This window comes from Aquarana catesbeiana, linkage group LG05, assembly GCF_042186555.1.
Source record: "Aquarana catesbeiana isolate 2022-GZ linkage group LG05, ASM4218655v1, whole genome shotgun sequence".
Classification (NCBI taxonomy): domain Eukaryota; kingdom Metazoa; phylum Chordata; class Amphibia; order Anura; family Ranidae; genus Aquarana; species Aquarana catesbeiana.
The window spans coordinates 466,910,852-466,931,470 of NC_133328.1; the positions used below are offsets into that span (position 1 = coordinate 466,910,852).

The 20,619-nt window shown below is 40.0% G+C and overlaps 1 protein-coding gene across 1 annotated transcript in view; it reads right to left on the minus strand.

The window, feature by feature from the left end:
- Positions 1-20,619, minus strand: part of EMILIN2 (elastin microfibril interfacer 2) — a 109,063-nt gene that overhangs the window by 15,586 nt on the left and 72,858 nt on the right. The window contains exons 4-8 of the mRNA XM_073631429.1: positions 15,045-16,922; positions 10,207-10,593; positions 6,860-6,889; positions 3,180-3,215; positions 1,326-1,451 (exon numbers count right to left, since the gene is read on the minus strand). Coding sequence (XP_073487530.1) covers positions 1,326-1,451; positions 3,180-3,215; positions 6,860-6,889; positions 10,207-10,593; positions 15,045-16,922 — 2,457 coding nt within the window. The remainder of the gene's footprint in view (positions 1-1,325; positions 1,452-3,179; positions 3,216-6,859; positions 6,890-10,206; positions 10,594-15,044; positions 16,923-20,619) is intronic.

Sequence of the window (20,619 nt, forward strand, 5' to 3'; positions counted from 1 at the left end):
AAGGGGGGAAACTTGTAATGGTTAACAAGCTTTAGCGTCAATAAAATATACCACAATAAGAAATACCTTTAACCACTTCATAGGTTTCACCTGGAAACTATATGGCTTTCTAGAAAATAAAAAGCATCTAAGTAAAATAACAGCTCAACCATACTAGTACAAACTCAGATAATTTTACAAATGTAAGATTTAAGGGGTATCTATAACTAAAGTTTTTTGTTTTTTTTTATAAAGTTTTGGATAGGGTAGAGAAGAATTAGAACCCATATCACTTTTTACTGCTGTCTGGGGCTCCATTAGAGAGATTTCTCCTTACTTGCAACTTTTTTAGCATACAGTAAGTGAAACAGTTTGCAACAACAGCACAGACAAAAGATTTTTTTTTTTAATTTTAATTAGGAAGGAATGGCTAGAAATCCTGTCAACTTTGTATTGTTTATTTCCCTGTTGCAGATGTTCCTTTACTTCCTGTCTGGGGAAAAAGGCGGTCCCAGAAAAAGGTGGATAGCAGTAAATCTGACACACCCTCTAACCCTACCCTATTCTTTCCAAACTGAAAAAGAAATGTTTGGCTATAGATACACTTTAAAGCATATAAACAATTATAAACCAGAAAGCTACATACAATAAATGACAACTTACTCATTTTCTAAACTACTAGATGATAAGAATGTAATAAAAGTTCACTAGCTGATACAGATTTTTAAATGGACATAATCTAGGGCAATCGAGCAATTTGGTGTCATGGCTTCATGCTCAAGAGCCCAGATCATAAAAATGGAAGCAAAAAGTAGTTGTATGATGACGGGACACAAAATATGAACAGATTATTTAAGGCACTTCCAAACTTCAACTTGCATATGAACAGTAACTAATCATTTTACTTTAGATACTATTTAAAAAACAGCTAGTTGCCGGCTGACATCACTCAGCTGGTCCAGGCACTGGAGAGATCCCGACTTAAATATTGGGATCCACCGAAATGTTTGGACCAGCAGTGAGAGCCTGAGCCAGCCACTCCTGCTCCTTCCACAGCCTGGTGCTCCAGTGAGCACTGGAGGGGCAGTGCTCACTGATGACTGAGAACTGAGAGATATTTGATCACTTAGTTCATGGTGTAGAGGCAGCGAGGGACAGATGCAGCATCGGATCAGTGCTGCATCCACCATGGTGAGTACAAAGGTTTGTTTCTTTTTAATCCCAAACTTCTCTTTTAATTGTATCATATAGTAAAATGAAAATAGTAGTAAAAAGGTTGTATCTGCTATACATTATTCAGTAAATGTGTTAGAAATACAGTAGGAACACAAGTTAGGGCATGTTACCTGTAGTAGGGTTATAATGATCTACATCATTAACCAACACATGGTTAAAGGGAATGATTCCCACATCAAAAGAGTGTCTAGTTAGTCCAGCAGAAAATGATATTAGAGCTGCCATAGCAGTAACTCCTAGAAGAAATCAAAAATGTAAAATCAGATCAAAGATCGCAAACAAATTCTCATTACTGTACATTTCAAAATAGATTATTTATATGATGCCAAAATGTGATGCTTGAATGTCATTAATTGACATTCCATAGGTCCCTACTGTTCATTGACTAGAATACTTGAAGCGTATGTTAACCCAAAAGAAAAAAAAAATGGATCCTGCTTCTTTAAAGCGTGTTATATGACACAGTGGGGTTGATTTACTAAAGGCAAATAGACTGTGCACTGTGCAAAGTGCATTTGCACTCTGTAAGAGCAGCTGCTCCAGAGCTTAGTAAATGAGCAGAAGCTCTGCTGACTTCCATCATACAATCATGTGCAAGAAAAAAATGCAGTTTTTTATTTGCCATCTATGTGACTGGATATTCTTTGCAAAGGGAAGCTTTACCGCATTTACTAAGCTCTGGCACAACTGCACTTTGCAAATTGTAAATAGATAAATACAGCCCCCCAAACATATTAACAGTGAAAAAAACAAATAAATATAAAATAAACTAAACATAACAAAGTCCAAAAATCATGACTAAAGTGCTCCAATCCAAAGTGAAGGAAATGCAAAATGCTTCAGAGATATTCAGGTGTACACAACACCCCCTCATGTGTCCCCACTCACCGGATCCAGAGGACACCCAGCTTTTTAGCCTGGAGGTCAGTTATAGCTTGATAGTAATATCCAGGGATGGTGGATTGGTGTCAGTACATCAGGTCAAAGATTCTTTTTGGAACAGTTCTCAGCCGGACAAACAGGTACCCAGAAATGAGAAAGAATGGAACTAATAATTTTCCGGTATTACTGACGTCACTTCCGGTCCAGTGGAACGCACGCCAGGAACGGCGTTCTTACACATACCACTCCATGATTGTGCCGGTTTTGATCTTACTTTTTGTAAGTACCCATTCCCTTATGCAATAAAAAACGTTTTAATGGTACTTCACTATTAGTTTCATTCTTTCTCATTTCTGGGTACCTGTTTGTCCGGCTGAGAACTATTCCAAAAAGAATCTTTCAAAAAGCGCTCACACATAAGGTATATACGGCTTTTTTTTATACAGCACACACACAAGGGGACATTAGAAGACAGAGCGGATTATATAAAGTAAATCATGTGGGTTAACAAACCCTTTAACCAAACTGGCTCTATAGAATAATGGTATCTTTGTACTAAAACAAAATGTATATCATTTTCTCATAATGGCATCACTTTGGACACCTGTAAATCTTGTGGGGAAAATAAAGCATGTTTTTTACAGAACTTCACAGGAACCTGAAAATGGCTTTATTAACATCAAGCAGAAAAGGAAAGATTAAAGGTTATATTTGCAAACTTTATTGCCTTGCTTTAGTATTCTAAAAGGAGCTAAGTTTTATTGTTCCCTTATTATTTCCATTGAAAAAAGGAAATTTGCTAAGGTCACCAAGAGGTGAGCTTTGACTTGCATACCATCAGGTCTTCTTCAGGTTCAGAAGGAAGGAAGGTGTCTCTGTCAAATTCTGGCAAGAATATATGGCTAAACCTGATTTTTAAAAATATTGACAGTTCATGTGTCTTTTATTATATCTATTTACAACAGGATGGGCTTATCCATTCGATAATACCAAAGTTTCCAAAACAGTCACCATGTAGAATATTCTTGCTACCTTTTTTTTTAATTAAAAAAATATATACCGGTATATAAATATTAAATTACCTATAGATTCTGGAAAGATTTCTACTGTTGTAGGAGCTGAAAAATAAATAGAAAAGTCATTATATTTTATTTGGTGTTATGAAAAGGTACCCAATATCTGCATTCATTTGACTGTTTTTAACATTTATTTGTAGTTTAAATCTAACTAGATACAGTATATTGGCCCCATGAAATAAAGTAATGGATTTCCAATTAACTAATCCAATTTACATATTCACTCACATCCTAATGATATACAGAGCAGTGATAATTTATTACATAGTCAAAATACAATACATCATATAAGTGATAAAGAGCGATATAGACCAACAATATGAATTTCTGTAGAAATCCCAATTCAATCATTTAAGTATAATAAAAACATTTTCCCCATCCTTCCTTCCCATCCCTTTCTAACTCATCCCTTTTTTGTATTTTTCCTTAAGACCCCTTTCACACTGGGGCGCTTTGCAGACGCTACAGCGCTAAAAATAGTGCCAGCAAAGCGCCCTGAAAGAGCCGCTGCTGTCTCCCCAGTGTGAAAGCCCCGAGGGCTTTCACACTGGAGCGGTGCGCTGGCAGAATGCTAAAAAAAGTCCTGCTAGTAGCATCTTTGGAGCGGTGAAGGAGTGGTGGTTTTTTCCCTTTCTCGGCCGGGGGTAAAAGTACCCCGCCAGCGGCCAAATAGCGCTGTGGAATTGACCGTAAAGCGCAGCTAAAAATAGCGGTGGTTTACCGCCGATGCACCCACCGCCCCAGTGTGAAAGGGGCCTAACTGGTCAATTCAGTTAAACTAACCTAAGCCCCCTCTCCCCTCCTCCTTCCCCCACCTGTGCAGATTGCTAGTCCAGCACCACATTAACCCTTATGCTCGGTTCACAATGGGGCAACACGACTTACAGCGCGACTTTGCAAGGCAACTTGGAGGCGACTTCAGCGCGACTTTAAGCAACTTACAACGCAACTTCAAGTCGCCTCCAGGACAGGCAACTTTGGCTTTGGCCAATCACAGAATAATCAGCTCTCTGGGAGGGAGGGGTTTGCTTGGGTAAACTAATTTCTTTTCCTGTAAAGTCACTTCACTATAGACCACGATCCGACTTGGAGGCGACTTCCATTGAAATCTATGGGTACAAGTCGCCTAGAAGCAGCCTTGAAGTAGTACAGGAACCTTTTCTGAAGTCGGAGCAACTCTAATAGCGTACATTAAGACGGCTCTCATTCACTTCAATGGAATTTCTGATGTCAAGCGACTTGGGGCAACTTGAGGTCTGACAAGTCAGATCCCAAGTTGCGGTAGTGTGAACCGAGCCTTACTGGCTGGTTTGCTTCTGGATCATTTGAGGACTCCTCTGTTAGGTCAGTCAGTGAGAATTATTCATGTCAAGCAGGTAGTGATATGAACACCCAGAAGAAGCACCCACCCAGGAAATACAGTAAATAGCAAGAAGGAGGACTTGGCAAAGGATGCTCACATGGCCAAGTAAAAAATGGGGCTTCAGGTTTTTGTTTTTGATTTTTTTCTTAACCCAGTGATCGGTTCAAGGGGGCGAGGGGGAGAGTTGACCCTGAAGTTGGACTTTAAGAAGAGTGAATTCTGATTGGTTGCTCTGGGGTACTGCACTTATGAATAAGAACTGTAAGAATACTTTATTGAATAAAATTAGTTAGATTAATATTTATCTATCTTCTAAATGTCTGAGACTTTCTTCACATTTTTCACTGTTATTGATATGCACTCACAATAAACAAGCACATCAAACAGATACTATATCACCTTGAAGATAAAGTATTTAGGATACCAAGGATATTTAATTATCTGTAAGAATATGGTCCCATTGCTGTAATCTAATAGTGAGCGATACGCTCACTATTACATAGACACATGAAAATTGGTCAGATTTGGGCATTCTGATTGGTAGGCGGGCTACTGCAAATCTGAAAATTAGATAGGAACAGAACTGTATCAGTTTAGTGCTTTAAACCAGTGTTTCTCAACCTTTTTTCAGTAGCGGCACCCTTCAAAATGTTGGACAATCTCGAGGCACCCCATTCTAAAATGTAAAAACTATTCCAATAGCTTTACACAATGCAACAACATTCACAGGACACTCGGTGTTGGAGGTGATTTATTCTTCCAAAGCAAATACACTTTTGCACACTGGTACTGACTAGTATTCCAATGTTTCTCTTCTTCCTCAATTTCTCTCCATCAGTCAGCTATTGTCACCCCAGTGCTGAGGGAGAGGGGCAGAGGAAGGTCAAACAAGGATGCTGTGGAGGGCACAGCCATCCTCCTTATCAACTGATGACGTCATTGGTTGTTAGGATGCCAGTGTCTAGAAAGTTGTAATGGTGCATAATGAAAACCTGTGGCTTTGTGTAACTAATAGGCAGGTTAGATACACCTGCTGGCTTGTATACAATTTTTTGATCAATTTTTAGGCACCCTGGTTGAAAAAGGCTGCTTTAAACACAGGAAGACCAAATTCTTAAAGAGAATAGATGTAAAGTGTTGTCCAATACTTTTAAAAGTCATCTAATGTCATGTTTGGCTTTTTATTAGTTCAACATTGTCTAAATTTAAAATGTATAATTTTGCTAGAAGAATCCCTTATGTAAACCTCAACAATGAACATACAATATCTTACTTGCTCCCTTTTGGTCTGCTATATATACCATTGAACATGACTTGTTCTGTTTATTAAGTGCAAAAAATACCCATTGACTTTGCCAAAAATTTTGAGAGCCGATAACTCCCCGTGCTGTCTTGCCTGCATGCAAGGAGGAGTTATAGAGATAAAGATGATGGTGGCAGTGAGATGAGAAGAGGAATTCAGAACTGAAAAAATATGTATTGTCATGAGAAAGAGGAAGGTAAGAACACACTCTATTTTTGACACATCAACAGATATTTTTCTGTACTTTTTTGTTTTTTAAGGTTTTTATCTTTAAATTTTGCATTATGAACACAAGTTACAAAAGATAATACCATGAGGCACCAAAGGGTCATACGACCCTGGTTGATTTCTGTAGTGTTTGCTTCAGATATTGGCACTCCAACTATTTGCTTGCCTTTCACAGTGAGATTGTAAAACATGTTAAAGTGGAAGTAAGCCTGATTCATGAAATTTGACCTAGGCACATGTATCTGTAGAGTTTTCTTATCTCTCTCCAAAGCCCTAAGTCCCCTGTCTTTCTCCTGCTTGGTTCTTCTGTTATCAGCATGATAACTTCTGACAAGTTCTCCTACAACCGTGATAAATCCAGCTTGAAATTTTTGCCCGGGTGGGTGCTCTAAATAGATTAGCAGAGAGCTAGTTTATTCACAGAACATTCCTTCCTTCCTCTGCCTATGTGGAGAAGGAGGGGGGGTTGCCTTTCCTCCAATCAGCTGTCACACAGTGTATGCCAAGACTTCACTCCGGGTGCTGAACAGGAAGAGAAAATTCTAACACGATCTGAACTTTCTAAAGAATATAGCAAGCTATAGACCGTAGATATGAATGTAAAACGTATGTAGGGTTTTCATCTCTGTGTATAATCTGAAGCAGTTCACTTCACTGGGTATATGTGAGCGTTTACATCCACTTTAATATTATTTGGCGATTGCTATGTATGGTCCGCTTAATGCTGATGACTGACAATTTTAATATAAAGCTATTGTAATGTAAATCTCTTCACCCAAAGGGTGAAATTACCTTTAGGTTCTTTGGATGGCTTGGGGTAGCCTGCAAAACAAAGACATTTGTTACAACTAAAGTAAACTACTAGCAACTGTACCAGATCATGTATTAAAGAAAAAAAAAGGAAAAATCTTTATGGACAAAAGCCTTAGTATGCAGCACGCACAGAACAGAATCTGAACTATGACTCTACATCTGTCTCTAACAATGGGGTTATAGTATATTGTATTATAACTTTAGTTTAAGTTATCCATGCACATCATTTTTTATAGCTCAAGTTTGTTGTGCTACTTGGATGAATGCAACCATTTAGAGGCTACTTAATAAACAATGTCAGGACTTAGAAACATGTGGCTTTCACAATGCTCTTTAACTTTATGTGTAGATAAACAGGTTTACTACACTTGGTTCTGATTACTCACACATAGCGCTATTCCATGACATTCTATGATTTGCTATGAAGCTTCTTATATTAACCCATTATAACTTATGTTGGGGTTGTTCTGCTTGAGAAGAACTGATTAATTCAGGACAAAGCTTTTGTCCTGAATAAGTTAATTCTCTTTCTTTACTTTACAAGAATAAGCAGAAAGAGAAAGTATCCAATGATCAATACCACTGTTTTTTTCCTTTTGTTTGTTTTTTTACTATATAAAGGAAAACAACTAATGTCTGGGATTGCTTACATTTACTTTTATATTATTTGATATTTCTTTATCTTTAAAGGGTTAGTTCACCTTTCAAAAAAAAAATACTGCATATGTAGATAAAAACACACTGTGCAGCTCTGACTCAAGTTGAAAAATGCCCATGCTATAGGTATAAGCCATTTATGCACATCTCGCAGCCCGAATGAAATACTCCAAGGATGTTGCTAGATGAGGCCTAGTCATTACTTCTCATCTACTCAATCACACATTGAGTTTTGAAACCCTCAGCTCAGGGCTACTTCATCATGGGAGAGAGGGAGAGCAGGTTTCTTATCAGAGAAAAAGCTCAATCCTGTGATGGTGGAGGTGAGCAGCAACCTCACTTAGCAACGTCTCCGTAGCATTCTATTTAGGCTTGTATAGGGGGTATGTGAATGACCTACCCTACACCTATAACAAGGGCTTCATTCAAATATAGTCAGAGCCACACAGTTTGTTTTTATCTGTAAACATCCCTTAAGCGCCGTACACATGGGCCAAATGTCGGGTGGCATCGGCCAGTTCAATAGAAACTGGCTGACATTCAGCCCGTGTGTAGTGCAGCCAGTCGGACAGAAGCTGGCCATTTGGCCAACTTCTGTCGAAGGGGCATGGGCGAAAAAGATCTGCCAACTGCTTTCCGATTAGCACTCCCAGCCAATGGCTGAGAGTCCTGACTGGAGTGCCCTGGCTGGGGGGGGGGGAATCCCCCTTTCAGAACACAATATAACAACAGGGTAGATTGTTAGTACAGCTGCTCTGACCTGAGCTGTCAGTTTCTTTTCATTCCCGTTGGGTTGATCGAAAAAAACTAGCAGTGTGTACTAGGCTTTAGCTGCATAGGCAGTTTTTTTTGTAAAGATGAACTAACCCTTTAAAACAATGATCCTTTAATAATTGGTGGCACTTTAACCCCCCACCTTTAAAAAAGAAGTATCTGTCATTTAACGTGCTTATATTCTCAGGGTCTTTAAGGTGTATTTACTTTTGTCATAATACTGATTTGTACAATGGGTGAAGGATAACTTAGCTTTATATTCTGTGACTAACACCTATGAACTGAGACAATAGAGCTTCATAGTGCAAAAACAATTCTGGGCATGTAATCCTAGCATACTCAGTATAAACAATATTTGTAATTAGTCAAACGGCTTATGCAACTAAGTGTTTTGTCCCTACACCACACAGTGTAGAATTCAGCAGAAGTGGGCACTGACGCTGCAATCCCCTTTGACCAGAATTTGTTACTACAGCAGGACCCTTGTTGGTTGGAAGAGGAAAGTGCCAGGTGCACATCTGTAAGGTGGTAAGCAGTCCTGTAAGCTAAAAACTTTTTAAAGACAGTCAAATATTTAAAGGATAAGTTCACCTTTTTAGAAAAAAATAATAAATGCAGGTAAAAAAATGTGCATTTATTATTTTTTGTTGCAGGAGCTTGTAAAGCTTTGCACCAGAGTTCAGCAGATCGCTGATGCCATGCAGATCTGTCAGTTTATTGGCTTGTTCATACCTCATATGAGGAAGTCGATACATGCTGATGGGAAGAATGAATGAACTACCACAGCGCTGTGGTAGTTCATTGAAAACTACAAGCCGACAGCCACAAAGGCTGTTGAACCTTGCAGTTTTCCATTAACAGAGCACTGTGAATGAGTGATGTGGCTGGGTGGACTTTTTAAAAATTTTTTAATTTTGACAGCTAGCGGGTGGAGAAGAACCCCTACTAGCTGGCACAGCAAGGATCTGGGAGGTGCAGGGGCCAGTGCATTCATAACATGTTACGCCCCGAATATGGATCTAACATGTAACATGTTATGAAAGTTGAACTTATCCTTTAAAAAGCTTCAAGCAACTGCTATAACTCTCAGCTTTTTTTTCTTTAGACAAACATTCTACAAACAGCTGTCAACAATTAATATATTTGTCCCTGTCAAGGAAGGTTTAAAAATGTGTTTAAACATATCTAAACACAAAAACCTAAATTTGATATACTGCAGTATACAGTCCTTATATGTGATGGCTGCATTGGTTTTCTTTTTTCCAAGATTACTTCTTTTATCTTATCTTTATCTTGTGATCTGGTCAGTAACACCCTTCATGTCCTGGGGGTGACAACTTTGACTACCTTTGCTGCATCTATGAAGAAGCATTGTCACCTTAGGACAGAACTAAAGAACACCTTCAACTCTCCTAATGTCTATTTAATGATGAGGAGGGGTTGCAGTTCACAGAAGATAGCTGGAAAAGCTGATAGCATTGTTTGAGATTTCTGTTCAGTGCACAAATATTTACTGGGGCACTGGAATTCTAGAAAAAAACAACAAACATTTTTCCTTACTTGCAAGAAATATGCTTAGCCATAAAAAATAAAAAAAATAAAAAAATCTGTTGCAGCCACCACATCCGAGGACTGGTAAGCTGTAATTATTTAGTTCTTGTTTTTGGATTTTGATATCCTTTCATTTAGCAATCAGCAAAGAAGAAAATCAACTGACACATTATCATGTGCTGGCAAATCCACAGTTGGAAAACAGCTGATGTAGTACTACCCATATCAAGGTGGTGTACAAACCCTAAGCTCTCCCCCTAATTGCACTACTTTAACTGTTTTAAATGTTTACCAGTCCCAAGTGTTTTCACTGACAACATAAGACTATTTTACACAGAACTTACCAGGTGCGCCAGCAAAGCCTTTAGACATCTCCATTTCTTTCTGTCCATCGGCACCTTGAGGTCTTCCCGATCCAGACTGGATGATTCTTCCTGGAGGGCCAGCTTGACCATGTTCCATAATAATATCACCATTTCTTCCAGGAACAAGAGGTATCACAATAGAGCCAGTTGGGCTTGGTGGCTCTGGTTTGGATGATGGTGGCTTTGGTTTTGTGTCAGTTGGTTTTTGAGGTAGTTGTGGTTCTATAGGTCGTTTGGGTTGCTCAGGGAGTGAAGGTATGACAGGCACCTGGGGGATTACTGGACGCTGTGGAACTCTGGGTTTCTCTGTTACTCTTGGTGGTGGCGGTGTAGCTTTAACTTGTGTTGTTTGTTCTGGTTCTTTACCTAAGGAGAAGGACAGAAATATTGTTATTTTACTATACTTTACAGCAGTGTTTCTCAACTGGGGTTCAGTGGAAACCTAGGGTTCCGCAAGAGGTCCACAGGGGTTCCACCATTAACCACTGTTCATCACAAGCAGGTGAATGGTAGATCACATCCCCAAAGCGCTGACAGGCTTGCAGAGCACAAAGAAAAACAACTGACATCATTGTCCTGCACCTATCCCAGCCGGCCCCCCCTCCTGTCCATCCCAGGAGCCTGTGTGTGACATCACATGGGTGCGACGAAGAGGAGGGAGGGTGGGAATCAGCGTGCAAGATACGATCATGATCTAGCAGTTTACCTGAACTAATCTGCATGAGGTAAACTACTACCGATCCCAGTATTGTGCCCTCCAGTTTCCCCCTGCCCCCCTGTGCTATGCAGTTCCCTCCTGGCCTCACTGTGCTATGCAGTTCCCTCCTGGCCCACTGTACTATGCAGTTCCCTCCTGCCCCCACATAGTGTCCCTTATGGCCCCCCTGTACTATACTGTTCCCTCCTGGCCCCCCTATACTTTTCTCTCATGGACCCCCTGTACAGTTCCCTCATGCCCCCCATAATGTTCTCTTCTGCCCCCCGTACTGTTGTCTCCTGGCTCCCCTGTACAGTTCCCTCCCGGCCCCCCCTATGCTGTTCTCTCCTGGCTCCCCGATACGGTTCCCTCCCGGATCACCTATACTGTTCCTTCCAAGCCCCCCCTGCACTGTTCACTCCTGGCCCCCCTGCACTGTTCCAAAACTCGCTCTTCCATGCCTTTAGGGACCTTGCTTTGTGCACTGGTGGGCAGTTATGTTGGAACAGGAAGGGGCCATCCCCAAACTGTTCCCACAAAGTTTGGAGCATGAAATTGTCCAAAATGTCTTGGTATGCTGACACCTTAAGAGTTCCCTTCACTGGAACTAAGGGGCCAAGCCCAACCCCTGAAAAACAACCCGACACCATAATCCCCCTTCTACCAAATGATTTGGACCAGGGCACAAAGCAAGGTCCATAAAAGACATGAATGAGCGAGTTTGGGGTGGAGGAACTTGAATGGCCTACAGAGTACTGACCTCACCCCGATAGAACACATTTGGGATTAATTAGAGCAGAGACTGTTAGCCGGGCCTTCTCGTCCACATCAGTACCTGACCTCATAAATGCGCTTCTGGAAGAATGGTCAAAAATTCCCATAAACACACTCCTAAACCTTGTGAACAGCCTTTCCAGAAGAGTTAAAGCTGTTATAGCTGTAAAGGGTGGGCCAACTCAATATTGAACCCTACGAACTTAGACTGGGATGCCATTAAAGTTCATGTGCGTGTAAAGGGAGGCATCCCGATACTTTTGGTAATATAGTGTATATACAGTGGGGAAAAAAATTATATTGGACCCTGCACATTTTGTAAGTTTGCCCACTTACAAAGAAATGATGTGTCTATAATTTGTATCATAGGTATATTTTAAATGATGGAGACAGAATATCAACCAAAAATCCAGAAAAAACACGATACAAATTTTATAAATTGAGTTGCAGTTCAGTGAGTAAATTAAGTATTTGATCCTCAAGTAAAACCTGACTTAGTACTTGGTGGAGAAACCCTTGTTGGCAAGCACAGAGGTAAGACGTTTCTTGTAGTTAGTGACCAGGTTTGCACACATCTCAGAGATTTTGGTCCACTCTTTTTTACAGATCTTCTCTAAATCCTTAGGGTTTCTTGGCTGTTGATTGGCAACTTTAAGTTTCAGCTCCCTCCATAAATTTACTATAGGATTAAGGTCTAGAGACTGGCTAGGCCACTCCATGACCTTAATGCGCTTCTTCTTGAGCCACTCCTTTGTTGCCTTGGCGGTATGTTTTGGGTCACTGTCATGCTGAAAGACCCATCCATGACCCATCTTCAGTGTTCTGGCTGAGGTAGGAAGGTTCTCATCCAAGATTTTACAATACATGGCCCCATCCATTGGCCCCCCAATGTGGCAAAGCTGGTCTGTACCTTTAGCAGAGAAACAGCTCCAAAGCATAATGTTTCCACCTCTGTGCTTGTCTGTAGGGATGGTGATCTTAGGGTCATAGTCAGCATTTTTCTTCCTCCAAACACGGTGAATCCCTCTCCTCAAAAAGGCACATGTACATCTAAATGATCTAAATGATTCAGAGAGGGACTGGGAGAAAGTGCTGTGGTCAGACGAGACCAAAATTGAGCTCTTTGGCATTAACTCGACTCACCGTGTTTGGAGGAAGAAAAATGCTGACTATGACCCTAAGAACACCATCCCCACGGTCAAGTCATGTTTTGCTTGGGGATCAAATACTTATTTTACTCACTGAACTGCAACTTAATTTGTTTTATGTGTTTTTTTCTGGATCTTTGGTTGATATTCTGTCTCTATCATTTAAAATTCACATATGATAAAAAAGATAGACCCTTCATTTCTTTGTAAGTGGGCAAACTTACAAAATCTGCAAGGGATCAAATAATTATTTTCCCCACTGTAATATATATAATGCATGGAAATCGGTTTTTACCTGTATATAGTAATTTAAAGTGGATGTAAACCCACTCTCATCTTTTTTAAAGTAATGGCATAGTGCTGATGTATAAGGATATACATGCCTCCTGCATGTATCCTTACCTTTCAAATGTTTCCCCTTTAGCTGTTTGAAGCCCCCAAAAACTCAAAGTTCAGTGGGCGGGTCTGTTGTACAGTGCTCGGTGGGCAGAGTCATGACATCACCAGACTCCCCGCCCACCTCTACACTCGCGCCTGGCCGGAGTAAAAAGTGCACGCACAGGAGAAGAAGAGCGCGCTCATGGCTCCTGTCACTTCATGTGTCACTGTCCAGTGACAGTCGGGGATGATTGGTGTGGCAGGGACAGCTGTGAGTATGGATCCCCCTGAATGGCTTTTCCGCTGAAAGCCACGGGAGGCAGAAAAGGAAAAGTGGCTGATCAAACGCCATGCAGGGAGATCGGTGCTCACGGCTGTCCCTCCGCTGCACCGATCACCCCTGACTGTCCCTTGTGTCTTCTTCCTCCAGCATCTGACGTGTTCTCTTTCTCAACCACCACCACTTCCCCTTCTTCTCTGGCCCCCCTCCTGTCCTCATCCGCCCGCTGTGTCTTCCTCCTCCACACCCCCCCCCTTATCCCCCGCAGCCGACTCCCCTCCTCTCCCGCGGGCTCTGTCAGGATGGAGAGCAGAGGATAGGACCGCTATACATGTCATTTACCGGGGGGGATGGAGGGGGGTGGAGTGCTGCTGGACACAGCTATATACAGTGTATATATATATATAAATGTAATAAAGCTGTGTCCAGCAGCAAAAACACCCCCCCCCATCAGACCAGTGGAGTGTCTGCAGCCAGGGCTGAGATAATGCTGAGGTGTGGAACATCCAATCCTGGCAGAGCAGCAGAAAAAAGGAGTGGGAGGGAATAAAAAAATAATGCATGTTTCTTAGGCTAGTGCACGAGATATGTAAATCACCTGTCACTCACAGCAAGAGGGCGTATTTGACAAAGTTTTTCTCTGTTTGTCAAGATTTATCTCACTGAACAATAAAAGGGGATTGCTCAGAGATGGATTAAATCTGTGTGGCAAGACTGGGCTCAAATGATAGGAAATCTTATACTCTACAATATGACATAAAAAAAAAAAAATTCAGGTTTACATCCACTTTAAGTTACACATCAACATAAAAAAATGTACTGTATAATTCCAAGCCTGTATAAATAGGCACAAAAAATACTGGGCGGAAACAAAACAAAAAAAATTACTTCTATCTTCCTGCCAGCTGCTCTGTTCGGGAAAAAATTCCGATAGAGTTGCATCATTGAAAAGACTTTGAGAAAGAGTGAACAATAAAAAACTACCCATCAGTTAAATGTTATTCTAAGTAAACCTAGTTGTCTGTCCGTTACTTAATTTGTTTTATTGTGACTTTACCTTTTAAAATGCAGCACATGAATTGTTAAATAACGAATGTACAGCTGTATTGCTCACCTCACTGGGTCCAAAACTAAAATTTTTGTCAATAATGCCCTCTCTGCTTCCCAATTTCTTAATAATCTATTTGAACTAGAAGAAAAAGTCAATAACTGAAGATGGGATTAATAATCATTCAACTCAAACAATGGTCTGAAGGAGCATCCCAATCCTTGTTCACACAGTAAAAAAAGGATTAGCGAGTTTAAGGTTTTTTCGTACAAACATTAACAACTTTCAGTAGAAGACAGGTTTAACAAAACAGGCAAACCAGACATTTCTTTCTAAAAGAGTGAGCATGTTATAAACTAGACCCAATACTGGCAAAATGATAGTTATTATAAGCCAAAGCCAAAATTTATAATATAAATTATATATTATATAAAAATGAATAGTATTATAAAATGATATGTTCCTTCATGAATTCGTGACGCTAATCATTACCTTTCCCAGGCTGATGCTTAATAAGATCCTGCAGATCAGTAGCAATATTGGTGATCTGAGTTTGGAACACCTGGACTGAATTCTTAAGACCATAAATGTCCTTGGAATGTGACTTTATTGTCCCATTGATGTTGTGTATACAGTTCCATAAACTGGTAACATGTTTGTTAAGCCCATCTTTAATTCGTTGCAGGCTACCAGAAATTGTATCCAGCTTTCCACACACACTTTCCAGCTTAGAAACTCTAGCATCAACATTAGCAATCTCTGTTCGGATTCCCTGGGTGTTATCTGTACATTTGCCTTTGTCAGTAGTTAGGTTATGCTTTAATACTTCAAACTTGTCTTGCAGGTCACCACAACACTTGCCATTCACAAAAGTGTCTGAAGTATTGTTAAGGTTTGTAACATTATCTATTTTTGCAATAAGACCAAGCTGAGTGTTCTTAACAGTAGAGTCCAAATTATTCAACTGGTCTTCCACTGAGTTAAATCTTTCATTTAATAAATTAACATTGTCCTCAATTTTGTAAAGGTCAAATTTAACCTGGCCAAGTTCACTATGTATGGCTTCCATATCCAATGTCTTGTTCTGGAGATGTTCAAATTTTTCATTCATTGTATCAATCAGTGACTTTAAGAAAACAGAATTGCTCAGCTGGGTCTGAACTAAGACTTGATAACTACCATCACCCTCCTTGTTATTTAGGTAACCATTCTTGCCAAATAGTGCTGTTTTGAGCTCAGTGTCAAGCCTTTTTACAGTATCTTTTAAGTCATCGAGGTCTTCTAGGACAGTACCGGAAAATGAATGACTGGAATCAAAAGAAGCCTGATTATTGCTGAGTTCATGCAGCCTATTCTCTAGCAGTTGGAATTTTTGGTCAATTAGACTGCTCATATCTTCTGTGCTAGTATTGATTAAACCTCTCAGTGTGTCCTCAATGTAAAAGCAGTGTTCCTCTGCATTTTTTTCTGTGACATTTACTTTAAACTCTAAGTCATTTAATCTTTCATTCCATGACTGGTCTGGGTGTGGGACATTAAGACGCTGCACTTCATTGTCTATTCGGAAATTAAGGGCTCGATGAGCATCAGCAATTCTTTCAACTTTTTTATTCAGATCCTTAAGAGTGGCATCAAAATCAACATTCTTACAACAACCTGAACTGCCATTTGGCGCAGTGTCCATTTGAGATTTCAACTTGTTTATTTGATTCCGCAGTTCTGTGTCTTTTTCCAAAACAAATTCTTTGACTCCTGAACAGCTATTCTCATTCTCTTCACATTGCTGTTGAATGTTTATTAGTTTATATTCGCAAGAGTTCTTCAGATCAGCCATTTTTCGGTCCATACCCTCCATCATCTCATTTCTCAGGGCTTCTAGTTTGTCATCCAGGTCTGCCTGATGCACATTAACACTAGATGCTGTCCCTTTTGGTCCATGGGATACTTTCTCTAGTTCAATTAATCGTTCCTCATACAAATTGATTTTTCTGGTCAGGTCATCAATTTGCTCAGACTTTGTCTGTAGTTCTTTTCGGGCAGTTGTTAGTTCAGAAACGATATCTTTTGTCCCGTCCTCTCTCTCAGCACTCCCAGAAAATCCAGGCAAATAGAATTCTGTCTTGCCACCGGTGGCACTAGCAGTTGGTGCCAAGTTGTTTAGCCATGTATTTAAAAACTTACTGACGTCTTCCTGAACAGTTATCTTTAAGTTTTCATTCACTCCTGACACAGACGTTTGTAGATCGATCATAGTCTGTGTGAGTCGAAGTACCTCTTCCTCAAGACCCTGAATTTTTTTCTCTTGTGCTTCATTCAATTCTTGAAACTCTCGCTTGGAGTCTTGAGCTTTTTGTGGTTGTCCATTTGGGTCTATAAAATGAAAAAAGATAGCAATTAATATAAGCTTAATTAAAACTGCAAAAAACAAAACTTTACATATTTGTTTATTATGTAGGAATATCAAATTCTATTGGTACTACATTTTTACAAAACCATCATTTTTTCCACAGTGAGACAAAAATATCCATATTACCATAGTATATAGACAGCACTCTATATTCTTGCATGGCAATGAGTCTAGTGGCACAGAACTATCTGCACTGTATGCAACTTAAACTTTTCTATATGGTAATGTGGTTTTTATGAGAATTTACTGCTGATAGAAGAAGCTGCTGAAAAGGGGGTTGTATTTGGGGGACTAGGGTACACAATGGTGAACTGACCTGTGCATTTAAGGGAAGTTATAAAAAAGTTACGTAATGTTTTTGATACACCATTTCCATGCATGTTACTTTTTGGTGCTTCTCCGCCAATTGTTTTCCAACACAGTTATAAAAGATGAAACGGCAAACAAAAATGCTGCAGTTTCATGAAAAAGTGTCATATTGTCGTAAAAAAAGCTACACCTGGCAGACTGGAACAAACCTGCTGAACATTGATAGAGGAAAAGCAAGACGCTGTACCACAAGTATCTCTGTTCCCCACTAGCACAGTGGCACACAAGCAATTATTTTGTTTTCAAAGTCCATGTTAGCCTTGTTCAAAATGTGTCTCATTTCAATGGCATACAGTGAAAAGATGATGCACAAGAAAGCCCGCAAACAGTTTGCTGAAGACAAGCAGACTAAGGACATGGATTACTAGAACCATGTCCTGTGGTCTGATGAGACCAAGATAAACTTATTTGGTTCAGACGGTATCAAGCGCATGTGGCGGCAACCAGGTGAGGAGTACAAAAACAAGTGTATCTTGCCTACTATCAAGCATGGTGGTGGGAGTGTCATGGTCTTGGGCTCCATGAGTGCTGCTGGCACTGGGGAGCTACAGTTCATTGAGGGAACCATGAATGCCAACATGTACTGTGACATACTGAAGCAGAGCATGATCCTCTCCTTTTGCTGACTGGGCCGCAGGGCAGTATTCCAACATAACAACCCCAAACACACCTCCAAGACAACCACTGCCTTGCTAAAGAAGCTGAGGGTAAAAGAGATGGACTGGCCAAGCATGTCTCCAGACCTAAAGCCTATTGAGCATCTTTGGGGCATCCTCAAACGGAAGATGGAGGAGTGCAAGGTCTCTAACATCCACCAGCTCCATGATGTTGGAGTGGAAGAGGACTCCAGTGGCAACCTGTGAAGCTCTGGTGAACTCCATGCCCAAGAGGGTTAAGGCAGTGCTGGAAAATAATGGTGGCCACACAAAATATTGACACTTTGGGCCCCTTTTCCCTTAGGGGTGTACTTACTTTTGTTGCCAGCGATTTAGACATTAATGGCTGTGTCGAGTTATTTTGAGGGGACAGCAAATTTACACTGTTATACAAGCTGTACACTCATTAATTTACATTGTAGAAAAGTGTAATTTCTTCAGTGTTGTCACATGAAAAGATATAATAAAATACTTAGAGAAATGTGAGGGGTGTACTCACACACACACACACACACACACACATATATATATATATATATATATATCGGGGCTGAGCAAACAAAAATAAAAAAAAACTACTGACACCAGTGGCGGTGGGGTCGCACTTGCGACTGAGCTCTGGTGTTGCACCACTGTGGGGGGGAGGGAGGTGGCCCACTGCAGGACAGTAATAAAGGGTCCCATGACGGGATCAGTGGGAAGGCCTTCATTATTTCTTGCTCCAGGGCCCTGAAGGTTCTAGTCACGCCTCTGCCTTGAAGTGCAGACACAGCCCCACACCAGAGAAAAGATATAATAAAATATTTACAAAAATGTGAGGGGTGTACTCACTTTTGTGAGATACAGTGTGTGTATATACACACACACACACACATATATACACACACACACTCTATCAGTCAAACCTTTTACAACACCCCCATTTTTCCGGTTTAATAAAAAGTTCAGTTCAAGTCCAGTGAATAATGTGAAATGGTACAAAAGGTAAACAGACTGTGTTAATACAGCCACTCAGGCTCCATTCACACATAATCGCAGGTAAAATCAAAGCGATTCAGCCCTTTCTAAAAGAGATATTAAATATTGTTTGGAACGTTCTTCCCAGCACTGTTGCAGAAGTTCCCACAAATGTGTTGCACTTGCAGGTAGCTTTTCTTTCACCCTTCCGTTTTAGAAAAAGAATGCCACGAGTGTGTTTGGCTGTTATATCTGCAAAAGGTGGCTACTTTGATGAGTCAAAAATGTAGGTTCCAATTTGTTAAAGAAAAGGATTCCATCATTTCTTTTTTATGTCTAATGATTCTATGCTTTCTTTTCAGAGTATATTGAAACTTTATACTGCGTAAATTTCAATAGAAACTGAAAAAATTTTGGTGGGTTCTAAAACTTTTGACGGTAGTGTATATACTGTACCCCACAAGACTTACATTTTTGTGTGTTACCTAAAGTGTGCATGAGCAAAATCTTACAAATCATAATCAGTTCAATCCCAATACAAGTTACATCTGTCTGTCTAAAACCGCAAGTAAAAAAAAAAAGTTACTTCAGGGAGAATTTCCTAAACATTTTAGGTAAAAAAGGGTTCAGGTAGGCAAGTCTAATTAATCCTAGTCCCTTCTTGCTTAGCCCCTTCAAAACTTTTGGAAGGAAGAATTTCCTGAGTAAGATTACAGTTGGAAGAGTGTAGCAAGACAGGGCACCAGGGAAAACACTAGCTATGCAATAACAAAAACACAAAAGCAGTTACACAGGAAACACAACAAATGACGTACATGACTATACCATATTGTTAAGTGAGATATTTTTTGTGTGGTGCAAAAATATAATATGTTCCCTTTTTATAGTAAAAATCCTTCCTACTCATATTTTTCCACCATTAAATGGGCTGTCAAAATTATTTTTTTCTGACAAAAGAAAAAACATTTGTAATAGGGATTATCTGCCCATTTATTATGATTACAATGTGCTATCAGTAAGCTTGGCAGGTCCCTGTAACAAGTGTCCCAAGAGTATGTGATCTATCTTGTGTGCCTTAATTGAAAGCTATTAGCTGTCATGGAACTTTCCACAATGAGCCAGCTGTATTGAATAGCTGGGGCCCTAGAAAAGTTTTGATAAAATGCAGGGCGAGTAACTGAAGCACAATTTACCACATCCTTGTTTTTCAGAATTTATAACAACATTAAAGACTTTATTTTACAGGTTCTCAATACATTTTATTTTTTAAATCAAATTTTGGGCTATTAAAAATATGTTTTTTGTATATAGCAGCCAAGCAGTGATTCTGCATTACAAGAGAGACAACAGCTATGTGCTTCCACAGTTTTACCAGGGCTACTGGCGCAGGAATTCTTTGCAACCCAAACTTTTTTTTTATTCAGTGCCTTGCATCCATTTAAGTACTGTATATTAAAAAGATCTAATTGTCATCATTTTCACTAAGATAACCACAATATCCCCAGCACAGTCCTCTATAGACTTATTGTTTTGAGGTCCAGTGCTGCTTAACTTCTGCGTTGAATGATGTCTGGCAGAATTTGATCATGTTCCTTTGGATCCAGGATGAGGAAAGGAAGGATGGGGAATCACCATGCATGCGGGGGCTTACAGGATTCCTGAATTAAGTGGTGCTTCA